Source organism: Canis aureus, chromosome 26, assembly GCF_053574225.1.
Source record: "Canis aureus isolate CA01 chromosome 26, VMU_Caureus_v.1.0, whole genome shotgun sequence".
Taxonomy (NCBI): domain Eukaryota; kingdom Metazoa; phylum Chordata; class Mammalia; order Carnivora; family Canidae; genus Canis; species Canis aureus.
In genome coordinates this window covers 49,076,353-49,104,324 of record NC_135636.1, presented here as the reverse complement: position 1 = coordinate 49,104,324, position 27,972 = coordinate 49,076,353, and the positions used below count along the sequence as shown (strand labels likewise).

Genomic DNA, 27,972 nt, shown 5'->3' with positions numbered 1-27,972 from the left:
ATTCTCTAAGTTGCCTTTTTAAATTTTTTTTTTGCCACCCATTCAAAAAGACTGGATAAAATGGAAATTGGAACAACACAAAACAGATTTCTTCACAACTGGTGCTTTTTATTTGATTAACCTTGAAAACCTTTTTTTGTTCCATTAGTGTTAAAATCATGGGTAGAGTCAAATTGGGCAACCCTGGGCTTAATCAACCTGCAAGCATTTGGAGCTGAAGGGAATGATGGGAACATACTTCATTTTCATTGAAGAAGTGGAGGCAGTGAGGTGCTGGGTCTGACCCAAGGCCACTGGGCAGGACGAGGCCTAGAAGATTCTTAGGTCCTGCTGTCCATCCCTGGGGCATCCAGACTTAGGAAATAGTCATTAATGTCAAAACCCCGGAGAGCAGGACGAGGGATTCCATCCCCCATTCTGGAACATGAGGATTAAAGATGGAATTTGAGGACCTCATCCCTTTTGCTGGGCAATGTCTAAGAGAAGGGCAGCACTGGGGCTGGCATATGACATCACTCGCCTCTGGAAGCTTAATTTGATTTTAGTAATTTGTTTTTTTGTTATAGGTCACCTTTCTGTTAAGATACATACTTTCCCCAACGCCATGGTTTCTGCTCAGTTTCCTCTCAATAGCTTCCCTCTGCATGAGGAGCTGTGATAACACAGGTAAATTAAGTAAAATCCATTCAGATTATTAAAACAAAGGAAAAGACCTCATTCTTACCCACGCTGAAGTTTCAGCTCCCTCATGAAATCTTCAATCCCAGCTGCTAGAAGTGAAGGCTAAAGAGTAAAGGGCTGTAAGCATTTCCAGGGGGGTGAAAAAACAGCCTCTAGCGAATTATAGAAACATCCTCCTAAAACAGTTCCAAACTTTAAAATTCCCAGTTCTTGAATTCTGATAAACATAAAAGTTTAGTTTGCCAAACTTTAGTAAAAGTAAACCTACACCAGCTGGCTGACAGCACACAATATTTGAACACTGCTATGACTTTCCAACTCAAAAAGTTCAGTTATAAGAAGACCTTTGTCCAAGAAAAAGCAAATTTCTAGTAAGTAAATGATTAATGTAGTAAAGGAAAATCCTAAATGCCAGAGCACACCATCACCTTTAACTAGCTTTATTCTCCTCCCCCTCTCCACATGAGATACTACAACCAGCTAGTAAATCACTTATGTGGTCAACTAGAAAGTCTGGTTTGGTTGTGGTGTGTTTTTTTTTTTTTTTCTTGAGTGAATTTCCTCACCAGACACACCCCACCTAAATTGAAAGGGCAAGTGAGCCCATTCAAATGCTAACCCCAATTTCGCAGGGTGAGACAAAGGGCCAGTTTGGAGACTAGTGAGTTGGGAATGCTTGGGAGAACTTGCCAGAAATGCCTCTGGGGATTAAAAAAAAAAAAAAAAAAGCGGTGTAGCACCAGTGTCTCAGGTAGAGAGAGGGTTTGAAGTGTCTATGAAGTAAAATCCCATCCTTGGGTGGGTCCAGGGCACTTCCTAGGAGTTTGGCATAGAAACTGAGTTTCCTCAGTTATTCTGTAGAGTCCCCAAAGGCTTTTCCACTCTGGAATGGGGGTGGAGGGAAAGGGTAGAGAGAGGGGGTGGAGGGGGATGGAGAGTGGGGGAAGGGTGGGGGAAGGGAGCTGAGTGGCGCAGGGGGTGGGGGTAGGCAACTGACTTTCACAATCAGGTAGTTTATATGGAAGAGTGCGTCTAAAATAGGGCCAACTATTTGTGCGTTCTTAGATGGGGACCACCCCCTCCCCAACAATGATCTTGGTGTATTTCTTCCAATTAAGAAGCAAGCCTCCCAATATGGGGGTTCTGCTTAAAAGCAGACCAAGGTTGGCGTGAATGGTGTGTGCTTAGGCACTGAGGACTTCTTAAACTTGTTTATTCTTCCTGCAACAAGGCAAGATGCTAATTTCTCTACTGAAAAACCTAGCTCTGCAGGGGCCCCCCCTCCCCCAAGCTGGGAAGGGAGCTCCCACCCGGAAAAGCACGCCAAAAGAAGCCACCCAAACCCTGGCTTCTGTCGCACATTCACTAGACACCTTTTACTTGAACTCAGGCTGGTAAGACGTCCCCAGAGGAAAAACAACACTTATGCCACAGAAAGGAACCACAGCCATCACTGTTTACCCAGACTAGAAATTCCAACTTTGGGGAGCTCCATTCCACTTAGGCAATTTCACACATTTAAGCCAAAGGCAGGGCACTCCTGGCCCTGCGGCAAGTCCTCAGGAGCCTAAGACTTCTGACACTTGTCCGCTGCCCAAGGAAGCCTCTGCTCATCAAGAGCCTCCTGGGTCCTTACTAGTGAAGACCTGTCCTTCCCAGTTAAGACCTTAAAGGCATCCAACGGTAGTTAGTCAGCGCCGCAGCCGGCGAACTAAGTTGGGGGCACCGTCGCGGTTCCTATGGAGGAGACCTGGAAGGAAGACCGTGGCAAGTGTGTGCCTTCTGGCTTCACCCCTGATCCTTTACTTGAGTCTATAAAACCCGACCGATCTTATCTTTTCAAGCCTCAAAACGCGCCCCCCCCCCCAATCTCATCATTCCCATCAGACTAGCTCAAACCGGCGCAAACCAAGACGCGCGCACCACGAAAAGATCAATTGCCACATCAGGTGGGGGTTGTAAAATCTATTTCACTCTATCCGTCTTCTCCAGGGTCGGCAGTAAGGCGCACTTTACGCACTGAAGACGCGTTACGGACCGCCGCGGTTTCTGTCCTCTGGCCACAGGACGGCTTCACCTCCAGGTTACAGATACCAAACTTAGCTCCACCCGAGCTGCAAATGGCCGGTGCGCCGCCTCCCCTCCCCGAGGCTGCCCAAGCCGCCGGCCCCTGCCCCCTCTCGACCGGTCGCCCAAGGACTTGCGTCCGATCCAACACCCTTCCCCAGCTCGGCGGTGCCGCGCGGTTTGGGGACGCGGTGTAGGGTATCCCGGTGAAAGATGCCATCCCCTCTCCAGCCCCGTTTCTTGTGCCGCTTTACCTTTCCTCCCGGCACCGCCTCGCGGGCCGCTTAGCCCCGCTCCCATCCCCAGGACCTTGCGCAAACAGCCCCAGACCTCTCCAGCCAAGCTGCACCCGGCCCCGCCGCCAGATCAGCTGCGCCAAAACGCTTTAGCGATGCCCCGACGTGACCAAACCCGCGCCACCCACCCCGGTAGCCTGTAGGGGCACCCCGTAAGACTCCCGTACCTTCTCTGCCAGCCCTCCAGGTACGCGTGAGTCGCGGGGAGCTGCCGGCCGCCCTGGAGAGGTCGGCTCCGGAGCGCGCGGGCAGGTGCGCACGCTCCTTGCGGCGGGCTCCGGCCCCACGCGCGCCGGCGGGCGGCGGCGGCAGCCAGGACTGGCGCACGGCCGCGGGGAGCACTGGCGCCGAGGTCCCGCGGCTCCAGACTGGCAGCGCTGGGACCTGGGCTCCGGGCTCCCGGCTCCGGGCGCCTTAAAGCGCGGCGCGCGACTTTTCCCGGAGCCGCCAGTCCCCGGAGTTGCCCAATCCCAGCGCGGTTACTCTCCGCACGTTGCAACAGTGTCGCTACAGCGCGGCGGCTCTCCCCGGCCAAAGTTGGCGCGCGCACCTCAGAACCACGTTTCGGGCGCCTGCCGAGGCCACCTGGTCGGAGACTAGTGTTTAGTTAGAAAAAAAGTGTGTAAAACAGGTGACTTACCTGTGCCTTGTGGGTGTGCAGCTCGAAACCCGGGGCGCGCCGGGGCTTCCGCCGGCGTCCTGGACCCCAGCTCGGAGACCTCAGGCGGTCTCCAGCGGAGCGCGCGGAGCGCCCCGTCGTCCAACAGCCCCTCGGCCACCTGGGCGCTCCCGGCGCCCCGAGGAGCCCTCCCCAGCTCGCCCTGGCCCCCGCCTCCCGGACAGGCCAGCCGGGCCCCCTGCCCTTCCCTCCCCCTGCCTCCCTCCCGCCCCGACCCCAGGCTCCCGGGCTCCCGGGCTCGGCGGCCGACAACTAACCTGAATCAAAGAAAACAAGGAGAATCTGGACCGCGTCCTCCATTAGTGACGCCGGATGGGGATGGGTCCCCTTTTGGAAGGGGACTCCGGGGACGGGTCGCGGCGGGTGGGCTTCTTCGGCTTGCAGCGGCGCTGCTGCTTCTTCTCCTTTGGCTCCTCGGACTCTTCGGGGTCCCTCGGATCCTTGTCCTCGGGCTTGGGCTCGGGCTCCTCCCCCTCCCTGGGGTTCTGGGGCTCCTGAGTGCTGGGCTGCGCGCGACTCGGGGAGGCGTCGGGGCTCCGCAATCTTAGAGCGTGCAGACGCTCGGTGAGAGATTGGCCGAAGCTGCTGTGCTTGGGCACCACGGGGCCGCGCTCGTCTTCTGGCTCGGTCTCGGGCTCAGTGGCGGGGGCGGTCTCAGGCTCGGTCTCGAAGTCGGTCTCGGATTCGATTTCAGACTCGGTCTCGGTCTCGGTCTCAGATTCGTAGTCAAACTCTTCCTCGTACTCTAGGCACTCGGGGAGGGACAGCTCTAGGTCGGCCTCCTCGTGCTCGTGGTCCGACTCGGGGGGCTCGGGGAACACCTGGGCGCCGGAGCGGTGGTGGGCGTTAAGGAAGCTCCGGCGCTGCTGGGCGGCCGCGCGCTGCTGGGCGCGGGCGTTGGAGGTGGCGAGGGCGCGGAGGAGCGCGATGGAGCAGGAGAGCCAGAGGAGCGCGGTGGCTGCCCGGCGGCCGATGGGTGGGCACAGATCGTTGTAGTTGTGGCGAGCTCGGCGCCACTGCTGAGCCCGGGACCTACGATCCATTCTCTTAGGCGCACACCGAGAAGACCACCCGCCCTCTGGCTCTGCAGAGCGGGGCTCCGATGCGCATTGGCTGCTAGAGCCGACGGAGGTGCACCCCACGAGGTGAGAAGCTGGGTCCGGAGGTCCCAGCCCCACCTCGCTGTGAGGGGGGAAGAAAAGGAAGCACCTACCTTCCTGATCACTCAACTTTCTAAAGCTCCGCGCCTCTGCTTGCCTGTCTGAGCAAGAAGGGATGGGTAAGGGGAGAAAAAGTCTTCCTCCTCCGGGGCTCCTCTCTCTAAGTCTCAGACTCTGCGGCCTAAGACCCGGGAGAGGTGCCTCCGCTGGTCCTCTCGCCTGGGAGAGGAAAGAGGAGACTGAGGCGGGAGGGACGCGGCGGAGAGGTTCTGCAAAGTTGCGCGCCCGGACTTCTGCCGGGCATGTGCAGTAGGGAGGCGGGGGCGCCTCCCCGCGAGCTGCGCCGTGGCGCCGAGCCCGTGGCGCAGACCCTAGTGGGCCGGCAGGTGGCAGGAGGGAACCTTGTTTGAAACGATTTGGGCGACTTGGGCGAATCGAGGGGCGGGGGGGCCTGGCGGGTGCCAAGGAGCAAAACAAGTGAGCCAGCTAGCCACAGGTTAGGGTACTCGGGCAGCCGGGCATGGGTCCGGTTCTCCGTGGGGTCCATACACCTTCCCAACTCCAGGATTATCGGTAAAACAAGCCAAAAGACCAGACCGCAAAATCGCAGACACTCGGCGGAATGAAACGGGGGTCTGTGCGTGGGTATTAATGATCCAGCCCCGGGCGAGTTCCAGGGGTTTAATAGTTTGAGGATGGTAACCTCAGGCAGTCATTAATCACGAAACCACCTTTGGCAGATCCCTTATAGTGACTGTAATTAGAGCGTTTCCGAAAAATATCCCCCGCACCCCCCTGTAGTCTCAATTGGCTAATTACCTCGTGGACAAGTAAGCATCGTTCCTAGGAAGGGCCCCACAGACAGGGTGATGGTTTGCAAGTCCACAGACCCATCGGTGGACTGCCATGAGCTCTAGCTGAGAACATGTGCTGCTGGAAGACAGACTCTAATTAGCTGGAACCACTAGTTAAGGCAAATCTTGCCTGCCCTGATATTCAGTAGGTACAGCCCATTCTCTACCCCTGTGGGGCGCTGCAGGCCGGTTAGCCATCAAGGAAATCTCACGGGGTACCCCTTAAAGCGCTTTCATTTCATACACAGATAGGTTTTCAACAAAGCTAGTTCATTCAGTGAATATTTATTCAGTGCCTGGCACATGCCAAGCCCTGTTCCAGGTGCTGAAGGTGAAGTTAAAAATGAAGAAAAGAAACTTACATTAAGGAAAGCCCATTTAGGACTAATCTGCTGTTAATCAGAGTGTTAAACCACTCCGAATTCCTCCTTGCCCACCAATATTTAATCCGTCTTTAATGCTCTGAGAAAACTATTGGGTCCATCAGAGCATTAGGGTTAGGTGATGTGGCTAGATGTTCCAAGACCATGCTGAACCCCGGAGGCTGAAAGGTTGGAGGAAATTAGTACCTCTCTTTCTCAGCCCTGGAAAATCAAATGAGCTCCATGTCCTCCTGAAGGGGGATCCCTGGAGTGATCTTAGCTCAGGGAAGCATGGTCCTCGGAAAGCTCTTGAGTTCTATCTATAACCTGACTGCTGCTTCTGGGTTGTATATGACGCCTTCCCTGTTAGAGTATGGAGTGGCCCTTTTGCCATGGTGGCAAGTCCAAAGGTAGTTGCCTAATCCAGAGCCACACCGTCTTCCTAGAATTCTTGGACATGTCAATAAAGTTGCTCCACTTGGAACACATGGGAGTTTTTTGTCTTTGAGTCAACATGGGGGAAATCTGGAGAGGCATGCCCTCACAATTCTGCTTTCCTTTTTGAGGTCACCTACCAGGCTTTTGCTCCTGGTACCCCCTTCTTGGAGGCTAAAGAGTCCTGTGCCTACAGCCATTACCTGGCATGGTGGAACTTGTCCTCATACCTTCAACACCATGCTTACATGCAGCTGTCAAAACCAGAGTGTAGACCAGACCTTAGCAAGATTCTAGCAACTGCTTTCGATGTGCTGAGGGTTTATTTTTTTATTTCTGCATCTTGGCTGTGGATGTTCTTGAATGTTCCTGACTCGGCTTCTTGGCTGTGTCTGTCTTTCCTCTTGTGTTCTTTTGAGTTCTTCTGTGGCATTAAAATACTGATTGGTCTAAGAAAGTAGGGTTGATTTGGCAAACCCCATAAAAGGACAAATGTCTGTATTCTAGTTGTGCCTACTGTCACACTTTGCAAAGGAACTGAAAGGGTCTCCTCACAAGAGCCTGGTTCCAGTCATCATGTGATTATTAGTAGGGGGCACTGGATGGGCTGTTGGGTCCTGCATACTTCAAATCCATATCTCTCTGCCTCCATCAAGGAGGGACATCTCTGAAGGTTTTGCTCACATTGACCCACCTGCTTTATTTCTTTCAATTAGCACAGCCCCACTGACAGTGCATGGAGCATAAAGACGTCGTTCAAGGGATTTTCAAGGCACGCTGGGGAAAAAAATCAGGAATATGTGGGTGCTGGTGAATGCCCTTTCAATGGAGACGAATGCCAGCTGTCAGCAACAAGGTGGATTATGATTCTTTAGTGTTCATAAGAAAGTACTTCGTTTTTCAGAAGGAGTGCTTTATGCCTATAATGGAGATGGCAGCCCCGAGCTGATCCACTAATATAGATACACCGAGATTGCCTGCATTATTAACAAATGTGCATTACATAATACGTACTTTTGGACTAGATTCTGCATTAGTAATGCACTTTCTTTGCAAGATGCATTTTAATCAGCAAATGAACATTTAACAAAACACTGCATTTTAGAGCCCTGGTCCTGTATAGTTACACATACATTTTGGTGAACATTCCGCATAGTCTCCGGGAGGAGCAGCAGGACCACACTGAAATACTGCTCCATCTCGCACTTAGGGCCGAGGTCGAGCAAATGGATCTGTGCAGAAAATGCTGTTTAAAATGCATTACGTGCACGACTTTAAAAAGTGCTTGCTGCAGAGTGAATTTCAAAAAGGAGCAAGTGGGTGATGAACAACCTCGGGTTGTTAGCAGCTAAGGAACAAGGGGCTCTGTCTGTCTGCCGGTAAATAAAGTATGGTCATATGTCACCTTTGGGCTTTGCCAGAGGGAGGCTCCCGAACCTGTTGGACAGGAAAGTGCACTTCCCAGTTCATCCGAGCATCATACAATAAGGTTCTGATTGGGATGAATTGTGAAGAATATTGTCTTCAGCCCCTTAAAGGATTGTCCTGTGGAACAGGCATTGAGATGTATTTTACGTGGCTCCAGAGGGCAAAATTATAACCTATGGGTAGTAGTTACAACAGGCAGATTTCAGCTGAACCCAAGGAAGAATATTCTAACAATTAGGGCTCTGAAATGGAATGGCTGTCAGGAGGCAGTTGGCTCTTTGTCAGAAGCGGTGTTAAATCAAAGGACAGATGAGCACATATTGGAGATGTTTTCCGTGGGACTCATGAGCCAGGCCGAGTTGGAACTCGATGCGCGCCAAAATTCTTTTCAACTCAGATTCTGATTCCATGAAAGGCATTTGGAGACCTTGGGAGAGGGGCTGGGGGCTCTATTGATGGACATGCCCTTCCGACTCTGCTTCTATTTTAGAAGCATTTGAAAGTGCAAGCGGCTCAGTGACAGGAAGGAATGTTTGGGTGGCAGTTTCAGGACATGAGCAAACAGGTGTATGCAGAGGGAACCAGCAGGGCTGCTGTGCGGCTTCTATAATCGGGCTCAGGCTCGGAGGCACTTTGTTCCATAGCCCTCTTGTCAGAGCAAAGAAATTTGTCAAGTCCGTCTAGTAATTCTTTTTTTTTTTTTTTAAAGATTTTATTTATTCATTCATGAGACACACACACACACACAGAGAAGCAGAGGCACAGACAGGGGGAGAAGCAGGCTCCATACAGGGAGCCCGATGTGGGACTCGATCCCGGGACTCCAGGGTCAGGCCCTGGGCCGAAGGCAGGTGCTAAACCGCTGAGCCACCCAGGGATCCCCTGTCTATTAATTCTATCGGTCCTTGCCTCCCCTCCCAGAGCTGTCTTGGAAATTAGGAATGAAATTGGCTATTTAGCCATCAGGAGTTGAGTCACTTGTGTGAGCAGGACGCTGTCGCAGGCGCTGTGGGGGGGCATGGCAGTAACAGAATGAACTGCAGCTCCCCCTCCGACATGCATGTCAGCGCGAAGTGCCCCCAATTCTACAAAGTGGGCTGCCAACCAGTGCCAAATAGTGAACCCTACAGTATTGGGGAAGTGCTGATACAGTCAGGGGAAGTTCATCTGTGGGGGGAGGTTTCTGGAAAAAGATGTGGTGGTGTTTTTTTTTTTTCCCCCCTGGCCTGACTTTTTAGATTTTTTTGTTTTTTTAAAAGTTCTGTGGTGAGAAGATCGCTGTGCTGGTCTCTCTGAGAGAGACCAAGAGGAATCCCATGAGTTCTCAAAAGGCTTGACAGACTATTGTCATGGGTTCCCCTAGACACCAACACAGTTTCCAAGATGAGACACGAGATAAAAGACTGGTTCTGCTCTGCCAGGTGAGTGGGTATAATCACCCTTGAACGTATTTTTTGGACAATCATTGAAAAGGACTATTTTTCGAGATGGAGAGCTTTTCAAACTTTCTTTTGGGTAGAAATGAATTCAGGGAGCTTGAAGTATTCCCCACCCCTGACTGTGGCAATCAGCCAGAAAGCCTCAGCCCTACTGAGAATTTGGCACTGTACGTCCCACTTGCCCCCAGGTCTGGGTACAGTACAAGAGCATTTGGCTCAATTCTCTGGGGCGTTATTTTGCTGTTACTCAGACTGCACTGATCCGGGTTGGCTCTCACCAGTAGAAATAGTGACAGGCCCAAACTCCTGGTTCTGTGATTTTGGGGGAATGCCATCTCGAGCTAAAAGCAAATGATAGGGTGAAATAATCACCTATTTGACATGGCCGGATGCTGTCCAGGCCACTGTTGGGATTATAATACTCTATTTGTGCCCTGTGGACAGAGCTGCTGGGAGTTGTCTTCTCGAGAATGGCCTTTCTTTCCCTTGGGTTTGGGTTCTACCAGTGTTCTCTCATCCATCCAGCACCCACTCACCTACCTGCCTACCTACGTACCCACCTCTGCCACAGGTGGAGCACTTTCTAGGCTCCTAATCCAACAGGAAGTGTCTGGTAGCTCCCTTATTTAGGCAAAGCGTACACTTGGGCACACAGGTCCTCCTTGGGCATGGTGCCTCCTTTTCTCTGCTTCTGCTCTAGCTGTCAGCTTTCATGTGGTCCCTGGTTGACAGCCTGGACTCTGGCCATTTGCCTGGCCTTGTCCTACAGAAATTAGGACTAGGTTCTCTCCATCTGCCTGCCCTCAACTTACACTTGAGCTTGCCTGGTTCTTTCCCATGGCCCGCTGAGACATTGGTGTCCCAAGATGCCCACAGCCCCTGTGATTCTAGTGTCTGATGTCCCCGCTGCCCTGCATACCAGCTTCCTCCTGGAGATGGGCTGCTGATCGCAGAGGACTCCGCTATCAGGAATGTCCTCTGGCTTGTGCTTTTAGCTCGTGTCCAGCTCTCCTGGGCATCCAGCCTTTACCTCCAGCCACCAGCACTGACAGAGAGCCTCAAAATTGTTTTTCTCTCATCTGCTGAGAAAGTGACTCACCCCTTCAGATTTGGTGGGGGAGTGAGCAAACGAGCAACGCACCCAGAGGGGAGAAACTCTGCCTGGTGTCATGGTTCAGGCTCATGCTCACAGAAACCCTTTCAGCTCGAGCTCTTCAAAATATGATTAGACCAATTTTACATGTCTAGTCACTGAGGCTCTGGTAGATTGGGACTGTTTCTATACGTGCAAAGTGAAGTGGGGAATTGGGGCAATTATCTTCAGGCAAATGGCTCTGGGCTCTGTAATCAGTCCGGCCTGGTAACGGGGGAAATCAGCCTCATTCACTGTAACGCTGCTCTGAGTTAAAGAGGATTCTAGGTATTTGTTTGTTATTTGAGCTGGGCTTTGTTTTTCTAAAAGGCAGTCTGGTGAAGCTGCATCCCACCCTGCACAGATGTTAGGGCACGTGGCTTTTGGTGGCAGGGCACTGTTGACCAGTCAGACGTGGGGGACAGTGATATGGATCTGTATGTAATCAGCAGTTCACCTGACCACCTCTGCTTCCGGTGGAAGTAGCTCTGGGCTCGCCTGTCTTTTCTCCACACCCCTTCCCTCCTCAGGATCCATAAGGATCCTGAGACATGGGCCAGGTGATTGACAGGGTCATCCCTATGCCCGGACCATCCAGGTTCCAGCGGGGCCCACGGTCAGACATGAACTATGCATGCTACAGAAAACATCGTGAAACTAGACTAACACAACAGAAATGAACAAAATCGGAAATGAAAACTCATCAATAGGCTGGCCATGGCTTTCCCCTCTTCCACTCATGGTTTTGGCTAAACATCATTGTAAATTGGGGGTTTTCCCTTTACTGGTCTAGAAATACGCTCACAAAACACCATCACTTCCCTCCGAGCTCTTCACTCATAGAGCAAGAGAAGACTCCTGTTTTTCCAAAGCACAGAGGTCTGGTTTTGTTTTGAGGCAAGTGCGGACTTCAATCATAATTGCCCTTGAGGACAGTCCTTGCCATTAGGAAGCCAACCAGCGGGTAAGCTGGGCCGCGTGGGGCCTGCTGGGGGACGCCGGGCATGGGCCCTGGCCAGGGAGCCCTGGTGGGAGATTCTTGCCTGTCCACTGCCCATGTCTCCTTCACCTACACTGGTGCTCACAGAGAACAAGAGGATCTAATTAACAAGCACCCCAGCAAGGACGCTGTGGGTCTTGAGATGACCATGGGGAAATAAACAGAGGAGGCAGAAAGGTGTTTTTTTTTTAGACTGTCAGACAACTTCATCTTTGTCACTTGGAAATTGCCTGATGTTTAGTTAAAGCTAAAACTTCCTTTCCATATTTGAGATAAGAGGGTCTTGAAAAACCTCAGGCCAGACTATTGTGACATTAGGTGGCTTGTGTATTTTTTGTTTATTGATAGCTACTTTATTCCTGCTGCGTTTGTTAAATCGTAATGTCTTTCTCCATTGTTTTACCCTGATTGATTTACAGCCTTAATGATCATCACTTTATACTATATTTTAAGATCTACTGGGGCAAATGCCTTCTTATTGGATATTATCTCAGAACCCTCTGATAGTTTTGTGCACTTATTTTCCTACAGAATTTAAGAACCACTTTTATCAAGTTCTGTAATGACCTTGGTGATCTTTTGACTGGAATTCCCTTCAATCTATAAATTAAGTTGGGAAATACAGTCATCTTTTCTGCGTTTAGCCTTGAGCCCCAGTATGATCTCACTCTTCATTTACTTGAGTTTCTATCTCTCCCATTAAGGATTTGTGTTTTCATTATATAATGTCCACGTATCATATGTAGAGTTTGGTATGTGAAAATATATCATGTATTTCCCAAGTATTTGATACTTTTGTTGCTATTATGAATGGGCTCTCTCTTTTCATTTTATTTGCAGGCTGTTTACTGTGCATTTATAGGAATGGTATTGATTTTTGTGCATTTTTCTCATATTCTGTGACTTTTAGAATTGGTTGGTTTATGAGGCAACCAGCAGCCTGCTCAAGCAAATACTCAACGAAGGTTGAAGAGGATTTTGTCGAAGGGATTCCTACATAAGAGAGAGAGGTGAACAACGTCAGTGGTCACTAAATGCAAACCCGCGGTGAAGTGTGAAAAATTAAAGACGATGGGGTGGGTTTTTCATCAGGCTCAAGTTATTCAGAGAAGGGACTTTTTTTTTTAAAGATTTTATTTTTAATGGATCTTTACTCCCAACATGGGGCTTGAACTTAATAACTCTGAGATCAACTCCACCAACTGAGCCAGCCAGGCACCCCAGGGACTATTCTTGACCACGGAGCCTGCAGAAGCTTCCCTCCTATTAGTATGTCAGTGTCACCCCCTTTTGAATCAAACAGATAGTAATGTGAGGTTTTTGTTTTAAGATTTTAGAGGTTTTTTTTCTTTAGAGCTTCACAAAATGTTTATCATTTTTTAAAAATGATTTTACTTATATTAAAAAAATAAATTGGCTGCCCCAGATTGGCATCTCACATTTCTTTTGAAATTTTAGTGTTGTCTGAAATCTCTGAATCAGGGACTTCCACCTCATTGTCCTCTTGACAAGTGGTACAGTTTGTGATATTTGGTAATTCTGGGCTTCTCTTTTTATTTAAAAATAAGTTTGGGTTATTCTTTTATATTCTTCTGGTTAGTCACGTCATTTCATTAGATTGATGTTTTATGTCTTCTTTCATCCTTTTCTAGTCTCCTCACCCTCCCTGGTGCCTCCACATGCTGTCTGACAGCATATGGCAGAGAAGAGCCCTTATTCCTTTATGAAACAAGGGAATGGGAGGGGGGGGAGCCTCGCTGTGTTTCTTTTTTTAAGGGATTTTCTCTTAATGTCCTTTCTCTGAGTGTATTTGGGTGGCTTCTAAGAGGAAGCAAGATGGCATCTAATAAGAGGGACTCAGTAGAAAGGCTGAGAAGTATGAGAGGTGAGAAGCCAGTGTTGGAACCAGATGGACCCAGATGTGCATCTTATATATTCTGCTTCATAGCTGACCAGTGGCATCACCTGTCTGGACTTCCATCTCCTCCATTGCAGGAAAGGTCTTCCAAGGGTCCAAAAAACTCTCCCTTCCAGGGTTATGGAGAGCATCAAATGAGGAAAGAAATAGAAAGTGCCCAGCAAGGGTCTAGAACAGGTGAACTCTGAACCAGTAGTTTGGCTGATGGCAGCTCTCAGTGATGGTGGTGAAGTTTGTGATGTGAGTGGTGGTTGGGATGATGTAGTGACGATGATGCTGGTGCTGGTGGTGGTGCTGGTGACGGTGGTGAATGTGATGGTGGTAGTGGTGGTGATGGTGGGTTTTGTTTCCAGTTCTCTCATAGTGGCTTCCTGATGAAGGTCTTAGGAGCGGTGGTTTGATGTACAGAAGTGCACGGAATACTTGCTGTGGGCCATGCACTGTGCTAGGCACCAGGAATGTGTTGGTGAGCTAAACCAGCCTCTTGTCTCCCTACTCTTTATTCGGCGGGGGATCTGGAAATAATGAATCATCACGCTAAGGAGAGTCTCGTTACAACCTGAGCTAAGGGCACTGGAAAAGAAACTTTTTTCAGAGCGTACAGCAGAGGAAGCTGCCCTAGATCTGGGCATGTCAGGGAATACTTTCCTGGGGAAGTGATATGTGCACACTTGAGCTGTGAACTGAAGGATGAGCATGTGGCAGCGGCAGGGGTGGCCCGGGTCCAAGCGCAGGAATAGCGTGTTTGCAGGCCCTCTGCTGGAAGGGACTGGATGGATGAGGGGAACTGGCAGAAAGTCAGCAGAACCTGGGGGACAGAGTGAAGTGAGTCGGGGAGGTGGCCCCAGGGCTGGGGCCTCCTTGACCCAGCAGAACAGAATGCGGTCTTGGGTCTCCACCACCCTTAGGACGGTGGGAAGCCCTTGTCCTGGTGGCTGGGAGGTGCCACGATCAAGTTGTCTGTGACAAAACTCTCTCTGGCTGGGGGCTGGGGGTAGAATTTGGAGGCAAGCCAGAGATGGTGGGAGTAGTTGGGTCTGGGGAAGGTCATTCTAGAAATACAAAACTGGTGGCAGTGAGAGTGACCTCGAGAGTCGTTGTTGGGGACATCAGCTGACAGCTTGGCGGCAGCGTGGAGTCAGGGAGTGGGCTGTGTGAGGGGGGACACGCAGCTGGAACTGGAAGGGATAGTGGCTACCTTCCACTGAGCACGGGAAGGGCGGGGGGTGTGGAGTGCAGGGGGCTGGTGGACCTCAAGTCCTGCCGAGCCTTGTGGGGCGAGTTCTGCCCCTGGCCCATTGAGTTAGAGGCGCCTTGCATGGCCTGCGAGAAGGAATCTACTAGGCCAAAGGGTAGGATCCTCCATAGTTGGATGGAGGGGCTGTGGCGATAGCCGGGAGCCTAGTGGGAAAGCCCGGGGACGACAGGGCCCCGGAGTTGAGTTTACAGCTCCACGTGGGGCGGGAGCCCTCAAAGATCGGGTTCTTCTGCCCTGCTGCTGTCCCCGTGCGCCGCCCCGAGCCGAGGGTCTTCGCGGGGGGATGGAACATGAACCCCGCGCTCAGATGTCAGCCCCCTTGATAGCAGATCTATTTTTTGTCAGCATCCAAACGGACAATGTGCAGCTTTGCATTCTTTTCTTGATCACGTTAGAACTGACATTCTGCTGGCTTCTTGTTGGAGAAAGAGCAGGTCGAGAGCTGGCTGGACGTGGCTCGGAAGCTCGAAATAGAACTATACCATGGCCTCGCTGCTCTGGCCTGGCAGGGTCCCCGCGGCAGCCGAGGACGACTTGGGCAAGGTGAGAGCCAAGAGCACTCGGTAGCACTCTTTTCCTGCCGGTTATTCAAAAATCCAGCCAAGGCCCAAAGCGCCAGCTGTTACTTGAAGCCAGTCCCCGGGATATGGGGGAGTAGGTACAAGAAAGGCACACCCGTTTCCCTCAGAGACCCTTTTGTGAGATGCCTACTCTGAAAGCTGTGATGTCCTAGCAGCGTCTCCTCTCCGTTATGGCAAAAAATACAGCACTGCGTTACGTATGGCGGGCATGAATTAGATACGTTCCATAAATTCGGTGATACTGACCGAGGCTTAAGCCTAGAGTCTGCTTTAGTGGCCCTCGTCCAGCCGCAGCCTCCGTAGCCCACCCCTCACGTTCCCCCGAGGGACCAGCTTCACACAGAATGACCTATTTCCATAGAAAACGTCTTCCTTCCACCCTTCCAGGCCCCACATCCAGTGTGGGCCCCGAACCTGTGACCCCAAGGTCAAGTGTCAGACGCTTAACCCACTGAGCCGTCCGAGTGCCCTCAAAAAGTGTCTTTTTTTTTTTTTTAAAGACAAGTAGTGACTTTGCAGCCTTTTCATTTGGCAGCGTTATCTTGCAGACCCTCGTATGTCGGTTCACATAAGATCTCTGTGGTTCTTTTTAATCGTCGCCCCATCGGCTGTGGTCCCAGTAAAGGACTGTCAATAGCCGTTTTCCCTGTTGATGTGTATTTTTGCTGTTTCGACTTGGTGCCCCGTCCTGGCACATACTTCTGCACACATTTACTAGGGTTCTCTAGGGTCAGTCCTAAGGGAGGTCACAGGTAGACACAGCGCTTTGCCTTGGTGGCCCTTTAGCCCGAGGCTACCAGGCAGCATGTGTCTGACCCTCACCTTCTCGGCACCCAGTTGCTCTGGCCAGGAGGGCAGTGGCACCAGTGCTGTACCCAGACCCCCACATGGTCTGAGGGGCATGACCTTGGCTCTGACCGGTCAGGAAGAAGAGTGAAACTTTAATGAACTACATTTCAGAGACCTGCCGCCCAGAGGGGTGGGGGGAGACCTGGCCTAGAGGCGGCCGGGGCACAGGCTGTGCACTCAGCTTCTTCCAAGTTCTGGTGAAGGGCAGCGTGCCTTTGGGGAGGCAGCATTGACAAACCGTTCTTGCTGGCGATCCCTCGAGAACTCTGAGCTGCGCTCTGGTCTTCTGATCATTTTGAACCCGCGTGGTAGGCCTCCCTGCCTAATCCCCCATCTAGGCAGTTTAAATTGGGAATGGTCACAATGGAAAGAATGCTCTCCAGCCTTCGAGATCGGGGGACCCTGTCCCCCACTCCCCTCCCTGCCCTGCTCTTTGCAGGCTAGACGAGTTAGTCACGGTGTATAACCAGGGTTACTGTGTAATTTGTCATCCAGCTGGGACGTTTTTGAGTGTGGAAGGCCGTGTTAACTGGAGGGATTTCTGGGATGACAGGGGTAATGTAGGGCTTTCCTGCAGACCGGGTTGTACGGGCTGCCTAGCTTTTCCTCAATAGTAACGTTAATTTGTTATCCATAATGTAACATTGTAGGGAGATATATATCTACAAAGTTAATGAAATAATATGATTGACATTAATATTATGTTTAGTAGGTTTAAAAGAGTAACTTCCCATTTCCAACTAGATTTATTTATTTATTTATTTATTTATTTATTTATTTATTTATTTATTTTTCCAACTAGTTTTAAAATAGACTTCTGTCTGAAGAGAGAAAGGTCTGCTCTTAGGAGCACCTGTTACATTGGGTGAACTATCAGCGTGAAAAGGGAAGTTTGCTCGTCTGTGTTTCTGAAGTCATCGTGGAAACGTAAAGAAGGAAAAGAGCAAACTTGGGAGAAAGAAAACACTAACTTGACCTTTCATGTGGGTTCCTGACCTGAGAGCTGGTGCGTGACCACCGGCCTAGGGGCTCCGCTCAGCATCAGCGGTGGGGACTCTGGGCTCCTTCTTTCCCGTCTCATGCACCCGGATGGGACAGAGAAGACTGGAGGTGGCTGGCCTGTGGTGTGGATGGAATGTGGTCAGAACTTTCAGAGCTCAGAAGCACTATACAAGTTAGAAAAAATTTTACAGTCCCTTAGAAATAATTGAGATTTTTGCTCAAACTTCAATTATTTCCATACCAGCTGGATGAGTTTTGCCATATTCCCGCACTATAGCTGCACTTAATGGTTTTCTTTAAATCAACTTGTTGTATCTGTGTAAATGAATTTAGTTTTAAAGGAAAATTCTACCGTTACTGCTTCGCTTCTGGCTAAGAATTTTTTAAATACTTGAGAAGATAAATGCAAAGCTCAGTTGGCCCTTGGCCCATTGGGGTTATCCTGGGCACCAGGTTCGGTTGGTCCAGTGCAGCACTGTCTTCTCCCCGGCAGACGGCGAGGAGCTGAGTCTGCTCATCCCCTTCAGGAGGTACTGGTGTGGACCCGAGAAAAGATGTCATGACAGGTGACAGCACATTCTGGTCTCCCTCGCCAACAGATATGTACCATCAAGGGGGGACAAATTAGATTTTGACCCCAGTATCTAATGAGGCAACTCTTAGCTGAGGAGTGCTGGGAAGGCCTCTGGTTCCAACCAGCTGAAGCCTGTTGAGTTTGCACAGGACTAAATTACTTGGGGCATATTTTCTTTCCATGACATTTGCCTTCTAATAATAAATCGACAGATGTAGTTGTCTTGATCTGCCTTTACCATGACATTTGCCGTCACTTCACATGTTTTTGTTTGCAGACGCAGCCAAGAAACAGGCTTATCAGTGAGGCTTTAACCCGTGCCCTTGGCCTCAGCAGAGCTCTGTCCCAAACAACAGGAGCGTGAGCTCAGGCACCTTCTCTACTTCCTGCTGGCACGTCTTGCAGGGCCCACCCACACCCCCTTTGAGCTGAGGCCTCTTCTCTCATGCTGGGCTTTTCTGGGGATTTGGGTGGGGGTAGGTGGGTCTTTCTCCCATCATGCACTTGGTTCTTGATTGGATGCCAGAAAATGCCAGAAAAGAGCCTGTGCCTAAAAATACGCCCTCAGAAGTGTGGTAGGATATGCTTTTCATACGGGTCAAAAGCCAGCAAAACTAAGCCAGTATATACATGATAGAAGAAACACATTCACAGAAAGCAGAAAGCCTATGATAAACTAGAGATTTGTTACTGTGTTGCTGTGGCGGCGAAGGTGGGTGAGGGCAGGCGAGAAAGGCGTTCTAGTAGATGAGGTTACCGGCTGTGTCTTGCTTGGGTTGGCTCGTTGTGTATTTTTAAATACTAAATTTAAAAAAGTATGTGTTGAGGCTGTCTCCATGGGTCAATGGAATGGGACAGTTGAAACAAATCCAGGGCATTTGGGGAGGAGACCCGTTGTGCTGTGGCCAAAAGGAGGTCGTTTTCAGGCGGGGCAGTTGCTGACCGGCACACCAGGGCTCTCTGCTCACGTCTCTTTCTTTTGTACACGTTGAGAAGTGTCCCAGAAGGGTTCCTAGCACACGTGAGGTTCTCCGTGATTTGTTGATTTGTTTTTTCACATGTATGTTGTGAGTATTTTTGAGTGTGTTCAGATTTTGTTGAATTTTTGTTGAGTCTTTTTTTACATGTTGAAGCTTAACCTTGTTAGGGAAGTTTGCCAGCACACAGAGGTGGAGACGAGACCCTGGGGCCCCAGCACAGCTGTGCTAGCCCATCAGCTCTTGCTCCCTCTTTTCACCCCTACTCCTTTGGGTAGCTTTATTAAGGCATGTCCCAGAAATCATACCATTTCACTCTGCTCTTTCTGGGCTCTTTTGGGCTCTGTTGAAGCCACCCTCTTTCCGTTAAGAAGAGCAAGTCACGTAACTGCCCCTGCTTTTCCCTCCTCCTCTCCATGAGACGCTTAGTCACTACACAGATCTGGGGCACCCTCGAGAGGGGAGTAGACTCTAATCCCCATGAGCCCCAGGAGATTCCTGGGGCTCCCACCCGTCTTCTGGATCCCTTTTTCAAGGCCCCCAAATCGGTCACTGGAGATGTTTTCCCAATTCCCGAAACAACATAGACACATTTTCAGTGACCAGGCAAATTTCAGCAATGCTCTTTCTAAAAGAATGCACATTTGGAACGTACAGAGCCCAAATCAGTGTGATGTCAGTTGTCACTGTCCGTGTGGAAAGATTTTGCCACGGCCAGCTGCTGGGCCTCTTGGCGCTATATTAATAGCAGAGCCATGGGGCCCAGTGGGGTGGGAAGCCAGGGAGGGCAGGGACAGCTGTGGCGGACATCACACCATGCTCCAGGCATGTGCTCCCGTGTCCTGGGCACACAGATGGCCCACACCTTGCCCTGCCGCTCAAAGCCCCCCGGGCCCACGCCTGTCTTCTCCTTGTAGGGGCAGGAATGGGCTCCAGCGGATGGTACACTTGACGGAGGAGCCAAATTAAGATTGGCGTGATTGGAATAGAGGGTTCGGGTGGCCCGATGTTCTGGGTCAACTTACGCTTTTACTGGAAGCACGGGCATGTGCGGGCCGAATGAGGCAGTGGTATTTAAACAGCTGGGGGTATTGGGTTCTATATGCCAAGGCTGGACAGATATTTTTAAATGTCACAGGCCAAATGGAAGCTCCGTTGGCAGCAGGATAGAGGGGCAGGGGGATTTGGAGGACACTGCATTACCATGGCTAGATATGGTCAGGAGAGCTGGGAAGGATTAGTGCCTGGGAAGGAGCCCAGCATGTGCAGTTCGGTGAAGAGGTAGCAGGAGGGTCATTTGAGTAAGCGGTAGGCGGCGGCGGGCGGGGGCGGGGGCGGATGGAAACGTGGGGAAACGCCAAGGACAAGTGTGGAGCCCAGAGGTCAGCGGGGTTGAGCCCCCTCGCTCGCAGGGACGGCCCCGGGGCGCAAGCCTTGTGGGTGAGGTCCCTGGTTCTGGTGTCACGCAGAACCGAGCGCCAACCTCAGCCCCCCGCTGTCGGCCCCGCGCCCCCGGGGGCGCCTCGATGGCCTGCCCGGTCGGTCTCCTGGTTTACGAGGAAGGAACCAAGGCTCTGCGCCCTTAAACTAGATGAGCAGCACCTGACGCCCAGAAATAAGTCCCGAAACGGTGGCCGCTATTACTACCGGCAAAAACTGATGTCGGGGAAAGCCGCCCTTCTGGAAGGGAGTTGGAAACCGCCCCGCACGCCGATCCCGCCCAGAAACGGCTTGTGCTTCAACCGCACACGACAGTCTTCCTAAGTCTCCATCATGGTAGCCGCCAGTGTTTAGGTATTAGGAGATATTACCAAAACTCGGAGGGTGGACTTCTCCTGGCCCACTCCCGGGAGCCTCTAGCCGCCCGGGGCCCTGTCCACAGGCGGCCGTCACCGAGGGGCGGCCGCCCCCTGTCGGGGAGCCGAGGACCGCCACCGCGCTGGCCGCCACCTGGCCTCGTCACTCATCTCTGAGCAGGGCCTGGCCTCTGTAGGCATTTGCACTTGCTCTCCGTGCAGTGAAGTGGACCTATTATTATCTCCGAAGGGGCGAGGGCTGTCAGAATTAGCCACCCAACTGCTGGCTGGGGCCTCCTTGACTTTGCCATGACATTGATCTTGGGAGACCTGGGCTCATGGGAGAGCGCGGAGTGGCCCGGCCTGGGAAGGGGGCAACGAGCTCTCACGAGGGCCTCTGGCAGGCCCCTGGAGGCGGCTCGGCTGCCGGTTTCCCTCCCTGTGGCCCCTCGGTAACCTGAGTAGGAACACCACAGGGTCAGGGCGGTTTCTGTGGCCATGCCAGCATCCGTGCGGCTCTGGGCCTCTCAGCCACGAGGATGGGCTTTTGGAGGCCTGGGGAGGCCGGAGCGGGTCTGGAACCTGGATGTGGCTTCCAGAGCGGAGGAGGAAGGCAGGAGGGTGGGGGGTGGTGCTCAGGGGGCTCTTGGGGCTCTTGACTGGGGGCAGGCGGCCCTCAACTTAACCCCCGTGGCTGCGCAGAACCTCCTGTTTATCCAGGCCCCTGGGAAGAACCCGAGGCAGCCGTGGTGCGGCTGGGCCGTCGGGGCCCCGGTGTGAGGGCTGGGGAGACCACTCCTCTTCTGAAGAACCACGTCTTCTGTGGGAGAGACGCACACAACCAGCCTCACGCTCGGGAAGCCCCGCTCCTGACTTGTTTGCTCCTTTATTGGGTATGTCTCGTGGTGCCTCCCACATCCAAGGCATTAGGGAAATACAGTAATTTATACAATCTTCATAGCAACTTCACCGGGAAACTGAGGCGCCCGGGTCAGATAGCCTGTGCAAGGCCATACAGCTGGACAGTGTGGAGTCAGGATTCTAACTCCAGAGCCCACCTTCTGAACCGCTGCTTAGGGATGGGAGGGGGGAGCTCCAGGGAGGAGTCTGAGGTGGTGCTGGGGCTGAGTCAGGAGCCCCCATGTCCCCGTGTGTCGTGTGTCGTGTCCCCGTGTGTCGTGTGTCGCACACTAGGGGAAGGGCTTGGGGTGGGAAGAGCTGGTTGCAGGAGTGAGAAGGAGGGGATGGGCTGGACCAGGGCCAGGGTCTGAATCCACCACCTCTAGCGCCCTCTCTGCTACTGTGTAAGAGGCATTGCCAGAGGCAAGAGGAGCAGCTGGGAGACCAGCTGGTCCAGAGGCCTGGCTGGTCCCGTCAGTGGGGATGGTCAGCGGGGATGATGAGTATGTTTGGGATGCATTTGGAGGCTCACAGCGCTTGCCTAAGGATGTGCTAGCGGTGAGAGGTCAATTTGATTTGAACAGAGCTGAGCTGGGGTAGCTGGGGTCTGATTTCCTGATGTGGTCCAGTCTGAAGGAGGCTTTCACTCTGAGGCCTGTTTCTTGACAGCGTAGAGGAGGGTAGGGTCCCTGTTACTTCTGGAATGTTTGTCAGCCTACGGTCAGAGCTGGTTCCTTCCAGCCTGGAGCAGACATGGCCTTGGGGCAAGGTGGCCTTGGAGCACTGACTGGGGTGTGGGATGTGACTATTAGAGTGTGGGCAGGCTGAGGGCAGAGGCCAGTGTGTGCATGGTGATCCGATTTCCAGCAGTGCCTTCCCTCTCACCTGCACTTCTGGAAGGAGCAGTAGGACCTGTACATGTGGAGTTCCAGAGACTCCCCATTTTCACTCTCAGGTAGGGGAGGACAGTGAGCCTTGAGAGGTCAGTGCCTGAAGCCACGCCTCACGTCCCATGAAAATGGTCAACTAAGTGGGTGTGTGGGTGACCATTGCTCACTGTGGGTGCACTGTGAAGAGGTCTTCTGGACAGCCCCATGTTGGCTTGGAGCCCTGCCCTTGGTCTTCCTCTCTTTGGGTGATCGATGTTCCCAGGGGCTGGGACCGTGCCACAAAGTGCCCCAGTTCCTCACCACTAGGTGGCGCAGCTGCAGTAATGATGTCGACTGCTCTCCATGCCCCTTTCTCAGGAGAGTCCCTGGGGTGGGGGTTCCTATGGTCCCCTTGGCCCAGGGGACCTCTCGGACCTGCTCTGGACCTGGCCATGTGGTCTCAGATAAGTGGTGGCACCTGCATGTGTTTCCTTGCCTGGAATGCCAGTTGGGTACAGAGATGATGGGTTTCCATCGGCGCAGTCATTCGATGGTGAACGAGGCCACGAATTCAACTGCCTTGTGTCTTCTTGGGTTCCCTAGCCTCTGTCCCTGCTTGAAAAGATCAACAGGCCCGCCAAGTTCTGTCTCCTTCCTCTTGCCAACCAGAAAGATTTGAGAGAAGGTTTGACTTGAAATCTTGACTCCTTGTGCTTTGCTCTTGGCTGGCCGAGGCTCTGGAGTCAACTGTGGGTGGATGATCTAAGATCATCACACAGGAAGGCCTTGGAGAATGTGGCTCGCGGCTGATTTCGTGAACCACCCGTTCTCTCTCATCAGAAAAGGGGCCACGTTTCCAAAACCATTGCTGCTTCTCTCTCAGATTGACAAGAGACAATAGTCTAGAGATTGCCTGTAAATATAAGTTGCTCTGATGGCTCTTCTGGCCACTGGAGGAAAGATCAAGTAGAAAAGCCCCCTGAATGTGACCTTGGGGGTTGTGTGCATGTGTGTCTGTGTGTCTGGCTTTGTTTATCCTGTTAACCCTTCCCCTTTTCTGCTTTCTTTCTAACCCAAATCTATTTGCTCTCGGGTGTCCTTGGAACCTCCAGCAACAGTGTCCCCTTTGAAACTCCAGCACCATTGAGCCTTGTTAATGCCACCTCCTTGATTTGACATCTTAATGCTTCAGACTCTTCTCCATGGGCGTTTACCCTTTGCTCTCTGAAGGAAAGGTCAACTAAAAACATAGATTTGTGTGAACAAGGTCTTAGGAGATAAAGACTGATCTTTGCCTTCTACCGGAACCCAGCCATTCTTAAGGGTTTCTAAGGCATGTTCTCTGCAAATGTCGGTTGGGAGTTGAGTCATTTATAGCTTTGAGCACAGGCCGGGCGGTGGCCCCTTACAGACGCCGAGTCAGAGCTCACTTTGGGTTCGCCACCGGGCTTCTGTAAGATGGCTTGATTAATTCACAGTGGCAACCCCACCACCCAAAGCCTCCTGAAATGAGAGGATTTACTGTACCAGTTTACTGCCAAGCCATATCAGGTGAAAGCAGGGAACTCCAGACCATCTGTTGTTAAAAAAAAAAAAAAAATTAATAACGGAACATCCATAGAGCAAACACTTTGTACTGCTGCATAATAAATGTGGAATGCAGTGACCTTGGTTGGGGTGGCCATGGGCCTGTCTCCCCACTACCTGCTTGTCTGGGGCGCCAGGCTGTTAGGTCTGTGGTCTTCTGCCCCCCCGAGGAGAAGGTCCCACTCAGACGTCCTCTTCCTGATCCGGTTGCCGTCGTCATTTTCTCACTATCTCCTCTCGGCCGCAGCGAATGTTCTAGGCAGAACGTTCAGGCTCCCGTTGACACTCCTCACCCTCCAGTGCCATCAGCCTAGAACCACCCAAGTCAGCGGTGGGGGTGAGCCCTGGAGCAGGACGCGGGGCACACGGTGGGCTGAGGGCGGAGGGCAGGCTGCGCTCCCGTGGTTTTGCACCACCAGGAAGGACCAGCCTCCTGCTTCCCCAGGAGTGAACTGACAGCTCCTTTTTGATTTGCAGCTTTTGTTCAGAACGAGGCAGGGGTTCGCCGTGGTGGCAACCCTCAAGTTAGGCCATTGTTCATAGACTCTTCTCCTGGGGCCCCGCACAGAACAGCGTCGTGAGCACGCACCCGCTGCTCAAATCAAGGTGGCGACAGAACCTTCAGGGAGAAGCCTTCAGAAGATGAACTGCTGAGGCCGGCTGTCAGCGCGTGAGGCCGAGACAGAGCCGTGATGAAGTTCCTCTCCGTGGTGCTCAGAGCCTGCCGCCAAGGCCCCTGCAAACCCACGTTCAAAGGCCGTTTCTTCAAAGTCAACAGTGCTGCCTTTGAACTGGGATGGGGAGCGGGCGGTCGGAAGGCAGGCTTCGATGTGCATGTTTGAGTGGAGTGCATGAGGTTCGTGGTGGCATTAGCCCTTGGGGGGCAGAGAGGGGCCACCGGTGTCCTGTGCCGTCTCTGTCCACCTGGGGCCACCAGAGGTCCCCGTGCAGGGCCGGGCCAGGAGGGGTGATAATGAAGATGAAGGGCTCTTCCGGAGGGCACCCCCCAATCCTGTTGTGCTGGATTCAGAGGGTTGGGTGGAGGCTTTCCTGAAGGGCTGGAGGAGCGCTGCGCCCACGGGCTGGGCTGTACTGTCAGGAGGCGGGACATGGGGAGCCTGCCCCCCAACCAGCGAGTCCCCCACGTGGTGGCCTGTCCTACTGTTGTTCTGCCCCAAGCCTCCTGTGGCTACCTGCAGTACAGCCCACCCTCTGAGCTTGGCCTTGACCACCAGCATTGCCCCCAAATGCCCCCAAATGTTCCACACGCTGTTCAGCCCACAGTTGCCTGAAGACCTGCACCTGGGCCTGCTCTTCCTCTCCTGGGGGCCAGAGGGGTCTTTCTCACCCTGGCTTCCCACCTGCAGGGAGCCCCCTGCCACCCAGCTCTCACGGCCCCCATCATCCCTGTCGTTTTGCTGGTAATGTTTGCTGCCCCCTATTCTAGTCCGAGAGCTTGTGGGATGGGGGCCAGAGCTGTCCTGAGGATTACTATGTTCACCAGCCCGGTCCTCTCCCAAGGTGTGCAGTGGGTGCCTAACGAATACCTGAGCTTGAGTAGGGTAGACGTCTATCTCTTTGTTCGTTCTCCATAGAGCCCTCCCTGCTCGCCTCGCACCCATGGCTCCCTCGTCTTTTCTCTGGTTCCCTGGAGCTCGTGGCTGCTGCTCTAGGGGCTCCGCAGGGAGCGTGATGCCCGGGTACCCCCCCGTCCTCTCCCACGGTCACAGGTGGCTCTCTTCCTCCGTGGCACTTACCATAGCGTAGAACTTACTTTCCTAATGCCTGGCTCCCCCCCACCCCCAGACTGAACCCCCGAGGGCAGGGCCTGTCTTTGTCACACACTTGGAACGAAGCAGGCAGCTGGATGGACCGCGCCGAAAAAGTCAGACCCTTGGGACATGAAAAAGGCAATTTAAGGAGTGTCCCAAGTGCCGGGCGGCTTCCTGACAGTGCTCGGGACACTCGGGCCGCGGGCACTATGAGAGGCCGAGAGAGGAACGAAGGACAGGGCCTCTGCTCCCAGAGTGCAGCTGCGGGGGAGGCTCAGCATCAGCAGCTCTGGTGCCCGCGTCTCAGGGTGGGGGGTGGGGGTGGGTAATGGGCCTAATGGTCCGGTTCTGGGGCCAGGCACCCCCACCCACTCCCCATCGCCAGCACAGCTGTAATGCCAACCACCACCTGCTTCTCTCGCCTATAGCTTTTCCTCCTGTCCCCAGCGAAGACCACACGCCCGTCCTTGCCAAGGCCAGCCTTCCTTCCTCGTGGCTTCTGCCCACTGTGGCCTCCTCCTCCCTGCCACCTGTTCAGCCGTGGGCACGCCGGCCCTGCCGAGCTGCACAGGAGAAGCAGGAGTCCCTTCGAGGCGTTCCCTCCGTGGGAAGTGGAAGGCTATACAGGAGAACTAGGAATTAGGTAGCATGTTAGTGTTCTGTGTACCTGCACTCGGGCGGAGCAGGAGGACAGGCTGCAGGTTTAATCTGGGGACCCCACGCTCCCCACCCTGTGTCCAGGCCCAGGGCTTCACCTTCCACATCACTGATATTGAGGCTGGCCACACCCTGGGCCTCTGCCCCCACCAGATGCCAGTGGCCGCCCCTCTGCCCATCTCCAGACATCACCTGGTGTCCTGGGAGGGATCCCACACCCCACTGGGAGACTACAGTTAAGAGACTTACCTAAGTTTTACCTTGACCTGATGGGAAGAAATAAATCAGGACAAAAAAATGTTTCACATACCGTCTGCTCTGGACTCGATCCTCCTGCCCCAGGGTAGCTGAGATGTGAAGTCTGTGCCCTTCCGCGGGTCCTGGTGTTGGAGGGCCTTTGATCCGACATTGCAGAAATAGCTCTAGATCAGTGTGCATCGTGTGCACAATACACAGACGGATTTCCCAGCTCTGCTCGGGGCCCTGGGAAGCCCTGGAAGCAGGGGCACCCCAGCAGCCGCAGCCGTGCCCCACCTCAGACTTGGTCTCCGATGCCAGTATCTGGTGGAAGGAACCAGCCTCCTTGTTACAAGAGCTTCTTCCTGGGCTGAGGCGAGGACTGTGATGAGCCTGGAGCCCAGAGTCATGGCAGAAAGTAAGGATGTGCTCAAAAACCAAAATGAGGGCCTGGCAAGGGACACAGGAGCCACCCAGAGTGCTCCCAGGGACCCAGAGTGGAACCATTCAACTCACAGGCTAGTCCGGGATTAGGATTCAGTCTACACTGTTGTAGATAACTGAATAAATAGAGGAATGCGTGTGAGAGACAAATCTCTTGTATGGAGAATTGCAAAGAATTCATATAAAAGCCCCTTTAGAAGCGGGGACACAACTACCCACCCCTTCAGTCTGGGCAATGCTCGGGGTCTTGCTTCCAGAGCACAGCGGAGAACCTTGGCTGAGGGGAGCACCGCACAGCAGCCGGGGCCGAGGTTCACTTCTCCCATTGACTGTTGGTCGGGAACACAGACCCAGGTAGGGCGTGATGAGTAGCCTCCACGTCCAAGAGTGCCTCCTGAACCCATCATCCCAATAATCCAAGTATAAACCCAACCCTGGGGACGTCCTACCAGCACTCCTCAGGATGGTCAAGGTCGTTAAAACAAGGGAAATCCGAGAAACTCCAAGCCAAGAGGAGACCTAACAGTAAAATGTAATGTGTCCAGGAATGGATCCTGCAACAGAAAATAAAGGGCTTTTGGTGAAACCTGAGTAACACCTGGAGTTGAGTTAATAATGTATCAGTATTGGCTCAGTCACCGTGGCAAATTAGCCCAGCAATGTAACAATAGTAGGAACTGGGTGCTGGGTGCACAGAAACTCTGGACTCTCTTGGTAACTTTTCTGTAGATCTAAAACGATTTTAAAATAAAAAGCTTTTTTTAAAAATATAGGCACGTGTGGCCCAGTCTCATGAGAAATAGAAACTGAGGCACCAGGCCTTCCTGGATGCAGGTCAGCACCACAGAGAGAGAACTAAAGTAAAATCGCACCCTCTCCCATACCCACGTGGGCTCTGGATGCCCCGTCACCCCCCATCCTCATCTCTCTTCTGTGCCCTGACTCACAGCATTGTGTATTTACAGTGTAAGGGGTTCCTCTTCTGCCTGAATGCAGGCTGCACAGTATGGGGGCGCTG

At 52.6% G+C, this 27,972-nt stretch overlaps 2 protein-coding genes and 1 long non-coding RNA gene across 6 annotated transcripts in view; 1 reads left to right on the top strand and 2 right to left on the bottom strand.

Moving 5' to 3' along the window:
* Window positions 1-4,105, bottom strand: part of GNAS (GNAS complex locus) — a 67,418-nt gene extending 63,313 nt beyond the window's left edge. The window contains exon 1 of the mRNA XM_077873752.1: window positions 3,981-4,105. Coding sequence (XP_077729878.1) covers window positions 3,981-4,023 — 43 coding nt within the window. The 5' untranslated portion in view covers window positions 4,024-4,105. The remainder of the gene's footprint in view (window positions 1-3,980) is intronic.
* LOC144298610 (uncharacterized) overlaps window positions 1-27,724 on the top strand; it is a 34,047-nt gene extending 6,323 nt beyond the window's left edge. The window contains exons 3-5 of one of the 4 annotated variants that reach the window (XR_013365555.1): window positions 567-666; window positions 2,674-2,808; window positions 24,322-27,724. This is a non-coding gene — a long non-coding RNA (uncharacterized LOC144298610). The remainder of the gene's footprint in view (window positions 1-566; window positions 667-2,673; window positions 2,809-24,321) is intronic. The other 3 variants (XR_013365556.1, XR_013365557.1, XR_013365554.1) reach the window with 3 other exon arrangements.
* LOC144298609 (neuroendocrine secretory protein 55-like) lies at window positions 4,023-5,136 on the bottom strand. Its single transcript, XM_077873753.1, has one exon. The coding sequence runs from the start codon at window positions 4,764-4,766 to the stop codon at window positions 4,023-4,025; it is 744 nt and encodes a 247-aa protein (XP_077729879.1). The 5' UTR covers window positions 4,767-5,136.
* Window positions 27,725-27,972: the final 248 nt, after the last annotated feature.